Consider the following 15,755-nt stretch of genomic DNA (forward strand, 5'->3'; position numbering starts at 1 on the left):
ATTTATCATTCTTATGTTATTTTGTTCTCAACACATTGCCCTACACTATGAATAAAGATTTTCATCCGAAAAATCGAATTGATTGACATCTAGGATGTGTTTTTTGAGTGTGCCCTAAGTTTTTGTGAGCAGTGTATATGGTTATATATATATAGTTAAATAGTTATATATTTATTTATTCCTAGTTTCATTAATTGCTTTTACTTCAGGATTTTAAACTCTTATGAGAGTTTTTAGATGGTTTCTTACATTTTTAGGCTCTCCCAGTGTCTCCTCTGTAGGGCCTCTCTGGCTCGGGAGCAGTGACAGGCTGTAGCTGTGTGGGTGCTGTCCTGTGGGTGATCAGGTGGAGGCGTGGTGTCTCTGTCCTGTGGGTGCTCAGGTGGAGGTGTGGTGTGTCTGTCCTGTGGGTGCTCAGGTGGAGGTGTGGTGTCTCTGTCCTGTGGGTGCTCAGGTGGAGGTGTGGTGTCTCTGTCCTGTGGGTGATCAGGTGGAGGTGTGGTGTCTCTGTCCTGTGGATGATCAGGTGGAGGTGTGGTGTCTCTGTCCTGTGGGTGATCAGGTGGAGGTGTGGTGTCTCTGTCCTGTGGGTGCTCAGGTGGAGGTGTGGTGTCTCTGTCCTGTGGGTGATCAGGTGGAGGTGCGGTGTCTCTGTCCTGTGGGTGATCAGGTGGAGGTGTGGTGTCTCTGTCCTGTGGGTGCTCAGGTGGAGATGTGTCTGTCCTGTGGGGGCTCAGGTGGAGGTGCGGTGTCTCTGTCCTGTGGGTGATCAGGTGGAGGTGTGGTGTCTCTGCCCTGTGGGTGCTCAGGTGGAGGTGTGGTGTCTCTGTCCTGTGGGTGCTCAGATGGAGGTGTGGTGTCTCTGTCCTGTGGGTGCTCAGGTGGAGGTGCGGTGTCTCTGTCCTGTGGGTGCTCAGGTGGAGGTGCGGTGTCTCTGTCCTGTGGGTGCTCAGGTGGAGGTGTGGTGTCTCTGTCCTGTGGGTGCTCAGGTGGAGGTGTGGTGTCTCTGTCCTGTGGGTGCTCAGGTGGAGGTGTGGTGTCTCTCCTGGGTCAATGCCCTGTGTCTGTGCTGGACTTCTGCTCTGTTGTGTCAAAAGGTCAAAGGTTAACTCATCTCGGGAACTCGGGCATCAAAGCTCTCTAGTGATGGGCAAAATGAAGCCTCATGAACCAATGAGACTTTTCAGCCTCCTGTGTCAGCAAATGGTTCAAACTGAAGCTTCACTCTATACTGCCATCTGCTGCTGATTTTAATGTATTACAATGAATAAAGTAAGTTTATTTTCCTTTTTTCCAGTGCCTACCTCGAAATATAGCATGTGCACACGTTTGGAGTTATAAAAGAAAAGTTTTAGGCTGTAAACCCACTGATTTATTATTTCCATAACCCGAGGCAATCAGTCACATGATCTACTGGTTGATGAAACACTGGTTCCTTTGGCATGCCCACTTTAGCTCAACACACACTTCAAAACCTCACTTCATTTTGCCCATCACTAGCTATCTCCCAGTTTCCCACTGTAAAATACGAGATGACGGCGTTCATGTGCAATTTTCGATTCTATTAGCATTCCTCTGTGGCCTCTTTTCCCATTAACTCTAGATGTCATGACCTGGATCAATATGCATGCAGCAGATAAAACACACCGACAATGGCGAGCTTGGAAACATGAAACATTTATTTTCACTTTTATCTCACACAAGCAGGTTTGGGGTCAGGGTGTTTGGTTCACGGGACAGAAGCACCTCCCGAGCAGACGTCTCCACAAACGTGTTCCTTCGTAGAGTTCAGGAGTACATGGTCAGCTGCAGCCACTGCCAACGACAGACACAAGCGTCACTTCAGAGTCTGTCAGATCACTCTACACCAGTGCTTCTGGTTACTCTTATTATTCATTCACTCTCCACACTTATTTGGTTAAGGTTGGAACAATGTCGGGGCGGGATCAGGGGCAACAGGGTTAGGAGATAGAAAGACACTTTTGACTGTGAGCATGATTAAATAAACTTGAACTTCACCAACAAAAGTGAGACTGCCCATCTGTACCGATCTCCACGTTCTGCTCTCTCTCATTGTTCATACATAGACAAGGAGGTGCCTTGCCCAAGGACACAATGGCACTGGCCGGAGCTGAGGCCATACTGCCGATCTTTGAATAAGGGATATGCTGAACCACTGAGCCACTGTCGGCTTCTGTTGGAAAGACTCACCTCCCCGATGTCCAAGTCGATGTTGCCGTCCTTGTCATTGTCCATTGTCTTAAACGCCCCTGAAACAAGAAGCTTCACATCAGGATCTACATGTGTTTTCCTTATACTGGATTTATCAAGCTTTAAAAGGCGCAGTGTGCACGTCAGACACAAATAAGACAGAAGAACAAGTCGGACACAAAATAGGGGTTTGGCACAAGTAGGATCAAATGTATAAAAGCACAAAACAAGTACACTGCCCAACCAAAAAACAGCTGCTACAAAAAACGCCAGCGCATGGGTGATGGCCAATCCATCTCATGCCCCCTGATCCACTCTCTCACAATGTGAGCCCCATGCATCCTGGCATTGTCATCTGGGAATATGCCCCCTGCCATTAGGGAAGAAGAAATCCACTGAAGGAATAACAGTCAGTCAGGATGTTCAGGTCGTCAGGTAAAGGACACTTTTTTGGCCAGGCAGAGTATGATTGAGGCAGGACAAAAGTAGGGAGAAGTAGAACATAAGTAGGATCAGAGCAGGGCAGAGATACACGTAGGATAGATTTCAGACACCATGAAAGTAGTGGGACAGTATGTTGCTGTTGTTAGCACATAAATGAAACAAATGATTAGGACTTGGGGACACTGACTGCACATGCTGTCCAGGCGGACCAAGCAGGCCACATAATTGTCGAAGTCCATGTTTCCATCCTGGTCCGTGTAGCGCCGTGTGATCAGGCTCATCAGTTCTTTGCACTTGTCCACGTGAAAACCTGCACACACAAGTGATACCCAGTCTGTCCCCAAGTACAAGCACTGCTAAGGAATCAGACTCAAGCGGAAACGCTCAGCAAATTACAACTTGAACCAAAAATGACAAAAGACCATGATATAACTGCTGTACCTACTTGTTCTACTACTACGAGTACTTCAAATCACAGGATCTTTCAATATTTCTCTATCATACTGGTATTTCAGCTCCCGCGAACTAACGAGACAAACATTTTTGGTCAGGCGGTGCGTGTCTCTTGAGAGCTGTTCGATTGTGTGACCCATCCCCACTGGGTTGTGTTTCAGAGGATTTTACAATAAACCAGTCTAGACGACTGTGGGAGTGACCAACAGGTCTGTGGTGCTTTGGGAAAAGATCAACCTGCAGCTGAGAAACTACTTCCATATAACTTTGATGCCTCTCTTTGCCAATTTTTATCAACTCACATTTTTTTTACCATAACTCAAAATGGATTTAAAGTATACCTCAACACCTAATATGCAGTCCAAAAAGACTTGTCAAGAGGGTTACTCCTGGAGGACCATGAGGGAAAGACTAAGACTCTCCACAGACTATATTACCTACATAACTAGGGTGACCAGATTGGAATGACCAATAATGGGGACACTGAATTTGCAGGTGGAAAAAGTGACAACTGTTGTAGAAGAAAAGTTTTCCCGCACAAATTCTGGACTTTTTGAGGTAATTAAGAAGTTCTTCCTGGAGGAAGATGAAGACATTTGTCAGTGTGATTTACAGATTTTACTGCTGATCCAAGTTTCTAATTGAAACTTGGATCTCCACTGATTCTCCAGCCCCGCTGCAGGCAGACCCACAGCTGAGGAAGAGTCCTGCACTCACCAGCCTCTCCCAAGGCTCCGGACAGCTCCCGATTCGAGATGCAGCCGGACCTGTCCCGATCATACTGCATGAAGATGCCCTGCACACACAGCACACTTTACAACTACACACACACCCACAACAATGACAACAACTACACAAAAGTACACACGGGATGAAGAGTGAGACACTGTGGGGTTCTGTGAGAAGTGGAAAATGTTACTCTAGCTTCGTCCTGTGCGCAGACTGACCCTGATCGGCCTTTATCCACAGGTTCTCCACTCTACTCACATGAAGCTGAGAAATTATGTTTTTGTTTCGGAAAGTGACAAAACACGCAAACACAAGTAGATTATAAGGATATATTTTATTATTTTTTATTATTTTATTCTAACATCTGTCGCAGAAATAAAAAGCTGGCAATGTGAGTGGAAGAGGAGAAGTGGCCCATGGAGTTTGAAGAGCCCTCAAAAGACTATTGTTTGGCTTATGTGCTGTTTAAAAACACTGTTTGTTAGGCTGCTTTAACTCAGTTACTAGCACATCTACAAATGATTGTCACTCATTTGTTTTTTGCAGTAAGGTGCCCAACATTGATTATAACTATAATATATATATTGATTATTACTATAACTTTTGGAGGGGGTTAATGAAGTTATTCTGGGGTAGAAAAGCCAAAAATGAGAGGAATGAAGCAGCTATAAGGTAAGCAAACAGTGGATAATGGCTAACTACTGTAAAAGGTTCTTGAGGTTCTTCAGGTGATACTCAGGTCTGACATGTTTGAGAACCACTGCTGTAAAGTATTCAAAAGTATTCACTCAGCTTACTTTAGCCCAACGGGGGACGGTGGTACTGAAACCTGATCAGAGGAGTTAGAACTAGTGGAAATGCCAGAGACAGGCCGGCTCTACGCAGGTGCCCTCTCTCGGCATTAGTTAGTGATGCACTTTATGTTAATGATGATCCTCTGTCTTTGCTCTCTATAGAAACTCTGATGCACCCTCAAACAACTTACACTAGAACCAGACTGGTGTGCAAGATGAGGATATGTGAGAAGCACGGCCGAGTAGAACCATCAGGTACCAACGGAAAAGGTCTCTAATGGAAGTTTGAAGGTGAAGATTAAACCTGGACTGGACTAAACCTGTTCCAAGCTAGGCTTAGCAAGACCACAAAGAGATTTCAGCATTATAGGTCATAGTGTTAAGCACATGTTCAGCCCTGTCTTCACCCTAATGCAGTGCGCAGAGTTCCTACATAAAACACTGAACCTTGCGAACCGTGGAAATGATGTGAGCTCACCTGCCATTTCTTTATGTTGTTCCACAGGTACTTGAACTCGTGGAAGCCCAGTCGGCCCGTGCAGTCACTCTGGAGCAGTGTCAAAAAAAAACTTTGTAAAGGGGGTCCCTAAGGATCATGTACATTACACTAGGGGCCACTCTGGATCATGTACATTGCACTAGGGGCCACTCTGGATCATGTACATTGCACTAGGGGCCACTCTGGATCATGTACATTGCACTAGGGGCCACTCTGGATCATGTACATTGCACTAGGGGCCACTGTAGATCATGTACATTACACTAGGGGCCACTGTAGATCATGTACATTGCACTAGGGGCCACTGTAGATCATGTACATTGCACTAGGGGCCACTGTATATCATGTACATTGCACTAGGGGCCACTCTGGATCATGTACATTGCACTAGGGGCCACTCTGGATCATGTACATTACACTAGGGGCCACTGTAGATCATGTACATTACACTAGGGGCCACTGTAGATCATGTACATTGCACTAGGGGCCATTGTAGATCATGTACATTACACTAGGGGCCACTCTGGATCATGTACATTGCACTAGGGGCCACTGTAGATCATGTACATTGCACTAGGGGCCACTGTAGATCATGTACATTACACTAGGGGCCACTGTAGATCATGTACATTGCACTAGGGGCCACTGTAGATCATGTACATTGCACTAGGGGCCACTGTAGATCATGTACATTGCACTAGGGGCCACTGTAGATCATGTACATTGCACTAGGGGCCACTGTAGATCATGTACACTTACTGTAGGGGCCCCTTAGGATCTCATGCATTATACTCCCCCCACTATAATGGAGCCCCGGGGCCCTGTACGTGGTGTAAAGGATACGTCCATGACAGCCACCATGCTGCGACACGTCTCTATGCAGAAGCCACCGTCACTCAACTTCAACTGGGGATCTGCAACACACACACAATTACTACAGACAGGTAGTACTGCTGCACCAGGTACTACAACCACACCAGGTACTACTGCACCAGGTACTACAACCACACCAGGTACTACTACACCATGTACTACAACCACACCAGGTCACCAAACAATTCCATATGGCACCTAATTTTCCATAAAAACAAAATATATTTTGGGCTTTATTGGTGGTAAGTGAAAACATGGCTCTGTCAAACGGGGGAAATAACTTTTGACGGAGAAAATAGGAGGCTTATCGTTGGACGGACGGAAAAGTCCTTTTTTCTAAATGGACTATCATGTTCATGTAGAAAAAATGACTTTTAATTTGTCTAAAACAGAGTGCGTCAGAATCGCTCTTTCCACATATCTATTTATTTTTGAAGGTGTCTTATGCAAAGAGCCTGTTATTTCATATAACGTCTAGGATACATTTTGTCAGACACTCGGGCTAGAGATGTTGAAATCTTTACCTTTACATGTTTCAGCTGCCATCTGCAGGCGTCACCAGACAGACGGCATGCGGGGAGGTGTCACATATCAGCTGCTCTTCCCGCCGAGGCGTGGGGTGAAGGAAGAGCAGCTGATATGTGACACTTGACTGCACGCCAGTAAAGGTAAAGATGTCAACATCTCTAACCCTAGTGTCTGACAAAATGAACCCTGAAAGTTATACTGTAGCACAAGCAGACACAATGAACAATACGAAGCTCATAGTTAAAGTACTCCAGACGATTGGACAGTGACAGTGTGACTCACTCCTTCTGATGACCCGGTCCAGGATCCCTTTGAGCTCCTCAGGGCTGATCTCCAAGTCCTGTCAACACACAGGGCCTGAAGTCAGCACGCGGTCTGGTCTTTCAAACTCTTACACATGATGAGAATTATCTTATGTTGGTAACTTTCCCCTGTAGTTCCTGTCTCCAATGTAATCAGGGTTTGATATAAAAATAAAAATAAATCTGATTTGTTTCAAAATATTTAGATCCAACTTCCACACATTATTGTTGTGTTTTCTGGTTCTATATGACAAATATTTTAGTATCGGTATCGGTCAGGTATCGGAATCGAAAACCAAGTATCGCTTAAAAGGACTACGAACTTGCATCTAGCTCCTTTAAGTACCGGTATCAGAAAAAAAAATAACAGTACCTAGGCCTACTATTGACCCAACACTGCTCCAGTTCTATGTCAAACCAAACCGACTCCAGATTGTTGTAGATAAACCCAACACAAAGTGTAAATATGTCAAATAATTAGGGTTTTAGGCCAAAACCAAAATGCTGATCAGCTAAAAGGGTTTGTTCCTGTAGTTTATTCCACAATTCGGATCCACATGATTCAACCATAGAAAAAAAAATCTGTCCAGACAATTTGTGACATACACTCTTGTAAAACTTCATCAATGCTGAGGTCTTACATTATGAAAAAATACTAACTTTTGTTATTATTATTACATTTTAATTGATCTGCCATTATTAGCCAAGACCTTGCATCCAATTGTTGGTACTTGTAATTTGTCATGTCCTTCAGATTATTGAATGTGCAGTGGTTTGTGGAAACAGGCTGTCCCTGTAATCATAAAGCATTTGTAATCGACTGTGAGCTTGCAGGCTATTTTTTTTAAATCCTGAAAGTTAAACGTGCTTATAAACTCATCCCTGTGACAAAGAGGGATGTTCGAGTAAAGTAAAGATGTGTCAGGTACTCTCGCTACACCATTGGCTCCGCCCCTTCAGGGCAGGATAATCACTCCCCGTGGGAAGGTGTGGTCACTGTGTTTGTGTGTTGGCTGCCCACACTGCTCAGACAGGCCGGGCCGGTCCAACTGCCTCACCCCATGTGACTCAGGAGCGCCCCGCCTGACAATGGCAGGAATGCAGACTCACTCCTCTGTTTGTGGAGGAGCCCAGCCCAGGGAGATCCGGACCGACGGGAACTGCAGGTGCTCTTCCGCTTAAGCATTTTCGCCCTGACTTAATCACTCTCTGTCATTCCCTAAAAACAGGGATACAATCATGCTGCATTTGTTGTCTGCTCGTGGTTTCTGGGGATGATTAGATTTGCACAAGGTGCCAATCTGAACCTTTGCCCGGTCCAACCACCACCAATCAGGCAGACCCGCTCTGCCATACTGTGGGAGTTCTTATAAGCAAAAACAGTAAAAACAGTGACCCATCTCCAGATGTGGAGCCAGGCTGATGGTCAGAATCACCTGGCTGGAGGATTCACCTGTTACACATCTTTTGAGTGGTAGGGGAAATCGGAGTTCCCGGAGGAAACCTATACAGACACGAGGAGAACATGCAAACTCCACACAAAAAGGCCCCGTCCAGGTGGGAATCGAACCTGGGGCCTTCTAGCTGTGAAGCACGAGTGCTAACCGCTGCGTTACAAACACAGAAGGCAGATACAGAAGAAGCTTATATTTCCAAGGGGACCACACATTAGGGACTAATGTCGTTTTGGCGATGGGTAGAATCCTCCTTTGACAGACCAGTGGTCTCTGTTAACTTCAGAGAAAACCAACTTGCATCAACTACAACGGCTCCAGTCAGCTCGTCTAAAATGGAATTCGACTCTGTTAAAGCCCTACCACAGGTAAAATACTATTTCTGTGGGACTAGTTTTACAGCTGCAGGCTCCACTTGTTTATTTGTTTGTCTGTTTTTATGTCTGTCTTCTGTTTGTCCTGGTGTTGTTGGAATACTCACATCTCCAGCCAGCTGTTGGAAGACCTGTCTGAAGCCCTTCTCCTCCTCAGACTCATGGGTTTCAGCGAAGTTGAGTGGTCTGCGTGGTTCAGGCTGAACACACACACACACAAACACACACACACACACACACACACAGGTTAGTCACAACCGCACATTTACAGGTCGGGGCTGAGCTGCTAAAGCAGGGGTCTCAAATCTTTTTTTACCCAAGCTACTTTCACACAACAGCAATGAAAAACACTTGCGTACACTTATGTGTAAAATGCGACTTAGGTGCCGTTTACCCAGGAGAATTAGTTGCCAAGATGGTGTTTGAAAGAAAATGACTTGAGTTTAGTCGGTATATTTACAGTAGTGTGACCTGAATCAGGACTACAAATGAGCAGTTTTGCGAGAATCTGACACATTCACAATTTGTATGTGATTGTTCATTAATATGCATTGTCAATTTCAAATAAATAAATTATAATATTGACCAAGCTGTTCATGTATTGTGATCAGCATGTTCAAAACAAACAGAAAACGCATCTAAAAGTTGAGTTATCAACAGATGTAGAAAGGCCTGGTGTGGTTGGAGATCACTGTGTCAGAGGCTAAAAAAGCACCAACAGGCAGGAGATGTGGTCACTGATGTGTGAGTGTTGGTCAGTGATGTGAGAGTGTTGGTCACTGATGTGAGAGTGTTGGTCACTGATGTGAGAGTGTTGGTCACTGATGTGAGAGTGTTGGTCACTGATGTGTGAGTGTTGGTCAGTGATGTGAGAGTGTTGGTCACTGATGTGAGAGTGTTGGTCACTGATGTGAGAGTGTCGGTCACTGATGTGAGAGTGTTGGTCACTGATGTGAGAGTGTCGGTCACTGATGTGAGAGTGTTGGTCACTGATGTGAGAGTGTCGGTCACTGATGTGAGAGTGTTGGTCACTGATGTGAGAGTGTTGGTCACTGATGTGAGAGTGTCGGTCACTGATGTGGGAGTGTCGGTCACTGATGTGTGAGTGTCGGTCACTGATGTGGGAGTGTTGGTCAGTGATGTGGGAGTGTTGGTCACTGATGTGGGAGTGTTGGTCAGTGATGTGGGAGTGTTGGTCACTGATGTGAGAGTGTTGGTCACTGATGTGGGAGTGTCGGTCACTGATGTGTGAGTGTCGGTCACTGATGTGGGAGTGTTGGTCACTGATGTGAGAGTGTTGGTCACTGATGTGAGAGTGTCGGTCACTGATGTGGGAGTGTCGGTCACTGATGTGTGAGTGTCGGTCACTGATGTGGGAGTGTTGGTCAGTGATGTGGGAGTGTTGGTCAGTGATGTGAGAGTGTCGGTCAGTGATGTGAGAGTGTCGGTCACTGATGTGAGAGTGTTGGTCACTGATGTAGGAGTGTTGGTCACTGATGTGAGAGTGTTGGTCAGTGATGTGAGAGTGTCGGTCACTGATGTGAGAGTGTTGGTCACTGATGTGAGAGTGTTGGTCAATGATGTGAGAGTGTCGGTCACTGATGTGAGAGTGTTGGTCACTGATGTGGGAGTGTTGGTCAGTGATGTGGGAGTGTTGGTCAGTGATGTGAGAGTGTCGGTCAGTGATGTGAGAGTGTTGGTCACTGATGTGAGAGTGTTGGTCAATGATGTGAGAGTGTTGGTCAATGATGTGAGAGTGTTGGTCAGTGATGTGAGAGTGTTGGTCACTGATGTGAGAGTGTCGGTCACTGATGTGAGAGTGTCGGTCACTGATGTGAGAGTGTCGGTCACTGATGTGAGAGTGTTGCATGTTCTAATGTCCGTTATGGCACTGGTGATACTCACTGGGTCTGAGGGGATGAAGTCACCAGGGTCAATGTTACTGTGGAGAAAGCAACAAGAACAACACAGTCAGCCACATGATACTGCAGTACTCCTGTACTACAGCAGTGCTCCTGTACTACAGCAGTACTCCTGTACTAGTACTCGTGTACCACAGCAGCACTACTGTACTAATGTCTAGCTAGCGTACTTTGTTTGTAAAGTGGACACTCAGGGTCAGTCGTCACACGGACTGAGGGGTTGGTTGTCACATGGGGTGTAAACTCATGATAGAGCAAAGTAATCAACAGTTGGTTCAAATGAGTGTCATGAACACATCTGAACTGCGACTATTTAAAACTTATTTTGTCCTTTTATCTCAAAAAGCAAAACGTTCACACAGGTTTATTAAATGTCATGTTAGCATCAATAGTGACAACCAAGCCCTGAACATGGGGCACATCGTCACGGTCCATTTTCTTCTGTTTGACGGTTAATAAATATTCATCTCAATATGACAGAAACAAGGAAGCGGAGTCTCCTTCAGGTGAAGGTTTAAGCTTTCATTTAGTGCAGCTCTGACTCTTGTGGGATTTTCTGTTAATGAGCAGAGAACTCTAGTGTAACAAACTGCTCTGGACTAACTGAACACAATAAAACACGTACTTACTGACTCTACTACTGCACTAACAGAGCCGTCACTCAAATACTATTCCAGTGATACTGTTCCTCTACTATCATACAACCTGACACCACACCTCAGTAATTACTCACACTACAACTGCATTCTCTACTACACTACTCTAATACTTACTCATACTACAACAGCATTCTGTACTACATTACTATACTCACACTACCACTGCATTCACGACTACAATACTATAATACTTACTCGCAGTGATATTATTCAGCAGAGCCAGTCTGCACCTGTTCTGAGTTCTGAATAATACACAGCAGTATAAAGTACTGATTACTGACCCTGATCTCCAGGCCCTCCCTGTGCTCCCAGCCCTCACTCCCCATTCACAAATAAAACATCTTTGCATATTTGAATTATACTTCGGCTACTGCAGTAACAACACGTGGGAACGTTTTTTGGTTTGTAGGTTGAACTTTTTGGTTCCACACTCTATGCCTAAGGACTTTTGAGAGGCTTCTTTCAGGTCTGCTGCGCACACACACGGGACAGTCTTTTTGGAAATGCTCAGTCAGTTCTGTGGTGTGAGTGCAGAGACATGAGCTGCTCTCCCCTCTCATTGTGACCATCCACTCACCTGATGATGCTGAAGATGCCCTTCAGAAGTTTCCCTCCCAGGTTCATGGTGACTTTGTATCTAGCACAGGAAAGTGTGTCAATAAGGAACACAGCAACAGGGCCAGGCCGGCTGAAAGTCCGCAACGCAGACGCAGAGGAGCGAACACAGCTCAGTCACATGTCCCGGGACTTACCTGCAGCCGACGGGGAAGACAGCGGAGGGAGAGCGCACTGAGCCCGGTCTGAGCAACTTCTGTCACTCCGGCAGCCGCTCCTCCCTGGCCCTGCGCTCTGGCCCCGCCCACATAGTCCACGGACACAGACACTCCTCACGGCGCGCAGCAGGCACGCCCATCACAACAACGGCAAACATCTGGGTTTACGTAAGCGCGCAAACAATCAGGTGTACTGTGGGTCACATGATAGATAGATAGATAGATAGATAGATAGACAGACAGACAGACAGACAGACAGACAGACAGACAGACAGACAGACAGACAGGCAGGCAGGAAGGAGACAGACAGACAGACAGACAGACAGGCAGGAAGAAAGAAAGAAAGAAAGAAAGAAAGAAAGAAAGAAAGAAAGAAAGAAAGAAAGAAAGAAAGAAAGAAAGAAAGAAAGAAAGAAAGAAAGAAAGAAAGAAAGAAAGAAAGAAAGAAAGAAAGAAAGAAAGAAAGAAAGAAAGAAAGAAAGAAAGAAAGAAAGAAAGAAAGAAAGAAAGAAAGAAAGAAAGAAAGAACCGGTCATCTTCTCATTTTAATTGAAAGCAAAAAGTAAACAGCCTAAATTAGCCTATATAGGGAAACATCAAATACAACCTAGTGGTATTTTGGAGTCCTATCGACAAGACTCTGCCTTTGTCAGGACATGACTTGAACGATAGGTGTGTTTAAGATGCCGTTGCGGCTCGCCTGGATGATCGGCGAGAGTAGCCGGCGCAACGGGGGCGGAGAAAAAAAGTCTGAATTCAATCAGACCCTCCACATGCAGAGAACAACGAGAGTTGCCTCAGATCACGCAGCGTCTCGTTCAGATATCGCGTTCATTTAAAGTTTATCCTAAATAAAAGTCATTCACCTCCTGCTCTGTTTCCTTTACTCCAGAGACATCATTCTTCATCAGAGAAAATCTGAACGAGACGCTGCGTGATCTGAGGCAACTCTCGTTGTTCTCTGCATGTGGAGGGTCGGATTGAATTCAGACTTTTTTTCTCCGCCCCCGTTGCGCCGGCTACTCTCGCCGACCAACCAGGCGAGACACAACGGCATCTTAAACACACCTCATCTTTCCGTGCCCCACGTGCCCGTGACGTCAGAGCCCGTCTGGAGCAAGTCGGACAGAAATCTAACCGGCACCGTGCGTCTGCAGTCAGCTGTAAAAACTGCGTCCGTCTGGCTCATCTCTAACACACCAAGTAATTCATGTATTTATTTTATACCAACAGTAAAAAATATTGACTTTAAGAGAAAAAAATCAAGCTTCGATTGGAAATGGTATTAAAGTAAGTAAATCAGTTAATGATAAGTCCAGTTAAATGCGACCTTGAGGAAAATGGACAATGACAATTTCTTATATTTTATATTTCATTTATATTATTCTATGTTTGTTTGTGTGTAGTTTGTTTTAGACCGTGCACATGAAAACATCACGAGCCCATTGTAAATATTTTGTTAAACCAGCTCCTTCAAACGGAATAATATTTATTTATTATTCATTTGAAACATAAACATGAAGTATGACACATGCAACTCTCTCTTGAGAATCACATTCAAATAAAGACATGCACATTTGAGCTCATTTCTGATGAGGATGAAGAGAATTGAAAATCAAATGACTTTCCAGACTGTGAATACCAGACCAGGTGATGAACATCTGGTCACAGATGCAGAGATCATCCGTGTGGACTGAGGACGGCCTGTCTGAGTCCACAGAGTCACTTGTGCAGGTATGTCATTAGGTGTGTTTAAGATGCCGTTGCGGCTCGCCTGGATGATCGGCGAGAGTAGCCGACGCAACGGGGGGCGGAGAAAAAAGTCTGAAGCCAATCCGACCACTCCACATGCAGAGAACAACGAGACTGGCCTCAGATCACGCAGCGTCTCGTTCAGATATCGCGTTCATTTAAAGTTTATCCTAAAGAAAAGTCATTCACCTCCTGCTCTGTTTCCTTTACTCCAGAGACATCATTCTTCATCAGAGGAAACTTTCCCATTCGTTTGTTTGTTCAAATTTGTGAGATAAAACACGTCCTTTTAAATCATTAGTTTGTTCTGAAAAGCATCAAACATGAGCTCTATTTTAGGGGCGATTCATAACTTTAATAGTTTCAGTCATAGTTTATTTGTTCAGATCTAAAAAGGAGAGGGGAGCGGGCGAGGAGCATGTTTTTGATCACAGCAGACTCGTATCCAATCACCTGAGCGTGAGCCGCGGACAGGTGGGCGTTTTCCCATCATGCAGGCGGCCGTGGAGCCCCTGCAGTTGCCTCTGGAAAGATGCAGCGGCTGATCAAGTCGGCTGCTCTCGTTGGGGTCTCACGATCTTTCCGTGCCCCACGTGCCCGTGACATCAGAGCCCGTCTGGAGCAAGTCGGACAGAAATCTAACCGGCATGCACCGTGCGTCTGCAGTCGGCTGTCAAAACTGCGTCCGTCTGGCTCATCTCAAACACACCTAGTAATGCTGCAGGGCAGGCCGCTCCGGAACATGTGCCAGCGTCACGCCCCGAGCAGCAGGCGGGGCCTCCGTGGAGCAGGCGGGGCCTCCGTGGAGCAGGCGGGGCCTCCGTGGAGCAGGCGGGGCCTCCGGGGAGCAGGCGGGGCCTCCGGGGAGCAGGGCACTGATACTGATCTGAACTTGATCTCACACTAGGTGTGTTTGAGATGAGCCAGACGGACGCAGTTCTGACAGCCGACTGCAGACTCTCGGTGCCGGTTAGATTTCTGTCCGACTTGCTCCAGACGGGCTCTGACGTCACGGGCACGTGGGGCACGGAAAGATCTGAGACCCCAACGAGAGTAGCCGACTTGATCAGCTGCTGCATCTCTCCAGAGGCAACTGCAGGGGCTCCACGGCCCCGTGCATGATGGGAAAACACCCACCTGTCCGCGGCTCACGCTCAGGTGATTGGATACAAGTCTGCTGTGATCAGAAACGTGCTCCTCGCCCCCTCCTCTCTCCTCTTTAGATCTGAACAAATAAACTATGACTGAAACTATTAAAGTTGTGTATCGCCCCTAAAATAGAGCTCATGTTTGATGCTTTTCAGAACAAACTAATGATTTAAAAGGACGTGTTTTATCTCACAAACTTGAACAAACAAACGAATGGGAAAGTTTTCTCTGATGAAGAATGATGTCTCTGGAGTAAAGGAAACAGAGCAGGAGGTGAATGACTTTTATTTAGGATAAACTTTAAATGAACGCGATATCTGAACGAGACTCTGCGTGATCTGAGGCCGCTCTCGTTGTTCTCTGCATGTGGAGCGGTCGGATTGAATTCAGACTTTTTTTCTCCGCCCCCGTTGCGCCGGCTACTCTCGCCGACCATCCAGGCGAGACACAACGGCATCTCAAACACACCTGTTGTTCTCTGCATGTGGAGCGGTCGGATGGGCTTCAGACTTTTTTCTCCGCCCCCGTAAACACACCTAATATCTCATGTTTCTCATCATTTCTCATTATTTTACATAACAGATAGCAAACACTAGCGATTGCAGACAGAATAATATTTACAATAATTAAACACATACATGTAAAGGTCATTTCAAAGCCATTCATTTGTGTTTAAACTATGTGTGTGTGTGTGTGTGTGTGTGTGTGTGTGTGTGTGTGTGTGTGTGTGTGTGTGTGTGTGTGTGTGTGTGTGTGTGTGTGTGTGTGTGTGTGTGTGTGTGTGTGTGTGTGTGTGTGTGTGTGTGTGTGTGTGTGTGTGTGGCCCTTTGGAGAGGTCC

The 15,755-nt window shown here is 45.9% G+C and overlaps 1 protein-coding gene across 1 annotated transcript; it reads right to left on the reverse strand.

Annotated features, from left to right (window-relative positions):
* Positions 1-1,668: 1,668 nt before the first annotated feature.
* LOC306965693 (calpain small subunit 1-like) lies at positions 1,669-12,050 on the reverse strand. Its single transcript, XM_079560219.1, has 11 exons — positions 11,995-12,050; positions 11,820-11,879; positions 10,567-10,603; positions 8,769-8,861; positions 6,814-6,871; positions 5,974-6,044; positions 5,110-5,178; positions 3,826-3,904; positions 2,843-2,965; positions 2,212-2,270; positions 1,669-1,815 (listed from the first exon to the last, which is right to left on the reverse strand). The coding sequence occupies exons 2-11, from the start codon at positions 11,864-11,866 to the stop codon at positions 1,789-1,791; spliced, it is 663 nt and encodes a 220-aa protein (XP_079416345.1). The 5' UTR covers positions 11,867-11,879; positions 11,995-12,050; the 3' UTR covers positions 1,669-1,788.
* Positions 12,051-15,755: the final 3,705 nt, after the last annotated feature.

Source organism: Gobius niger (assembly GCF_951799975.1).
Source record: "Gobius niger genome assembly, chromosome: 1".
NCBI classification, from domain to species: Eukaryota; Metazoa; Chordata; class Actinopteri; order Gobiiformes; family Gobiidae; genus Gobius; species Gobius niger.

Bases quoted from the DNA above. Each gene is read 5' to 3' on its own strand.
- LOC306965693 (XM_079560219.1), bottom strand. From the start codon at position 11,866: ATGAACCTGGGAGGGAAACTTCTGAAGGGCATCTTCAGCATCATCAG. The intron at 6,872-8,768 runs GTGAGTATTCCA...GTGTGTTGACAG, and splicing joins TCCAACAGCTGGCTGGAGAT to GACTTGGAGATCAGCCCTGA. The intron at 6,045-6,813 runs GTGAGTCACACT...TGTGTGTTGCAG, and splicing joins GGACCGGGTCATCAGAAGGA to ATCCCCAGTTGAAGTTGAGT.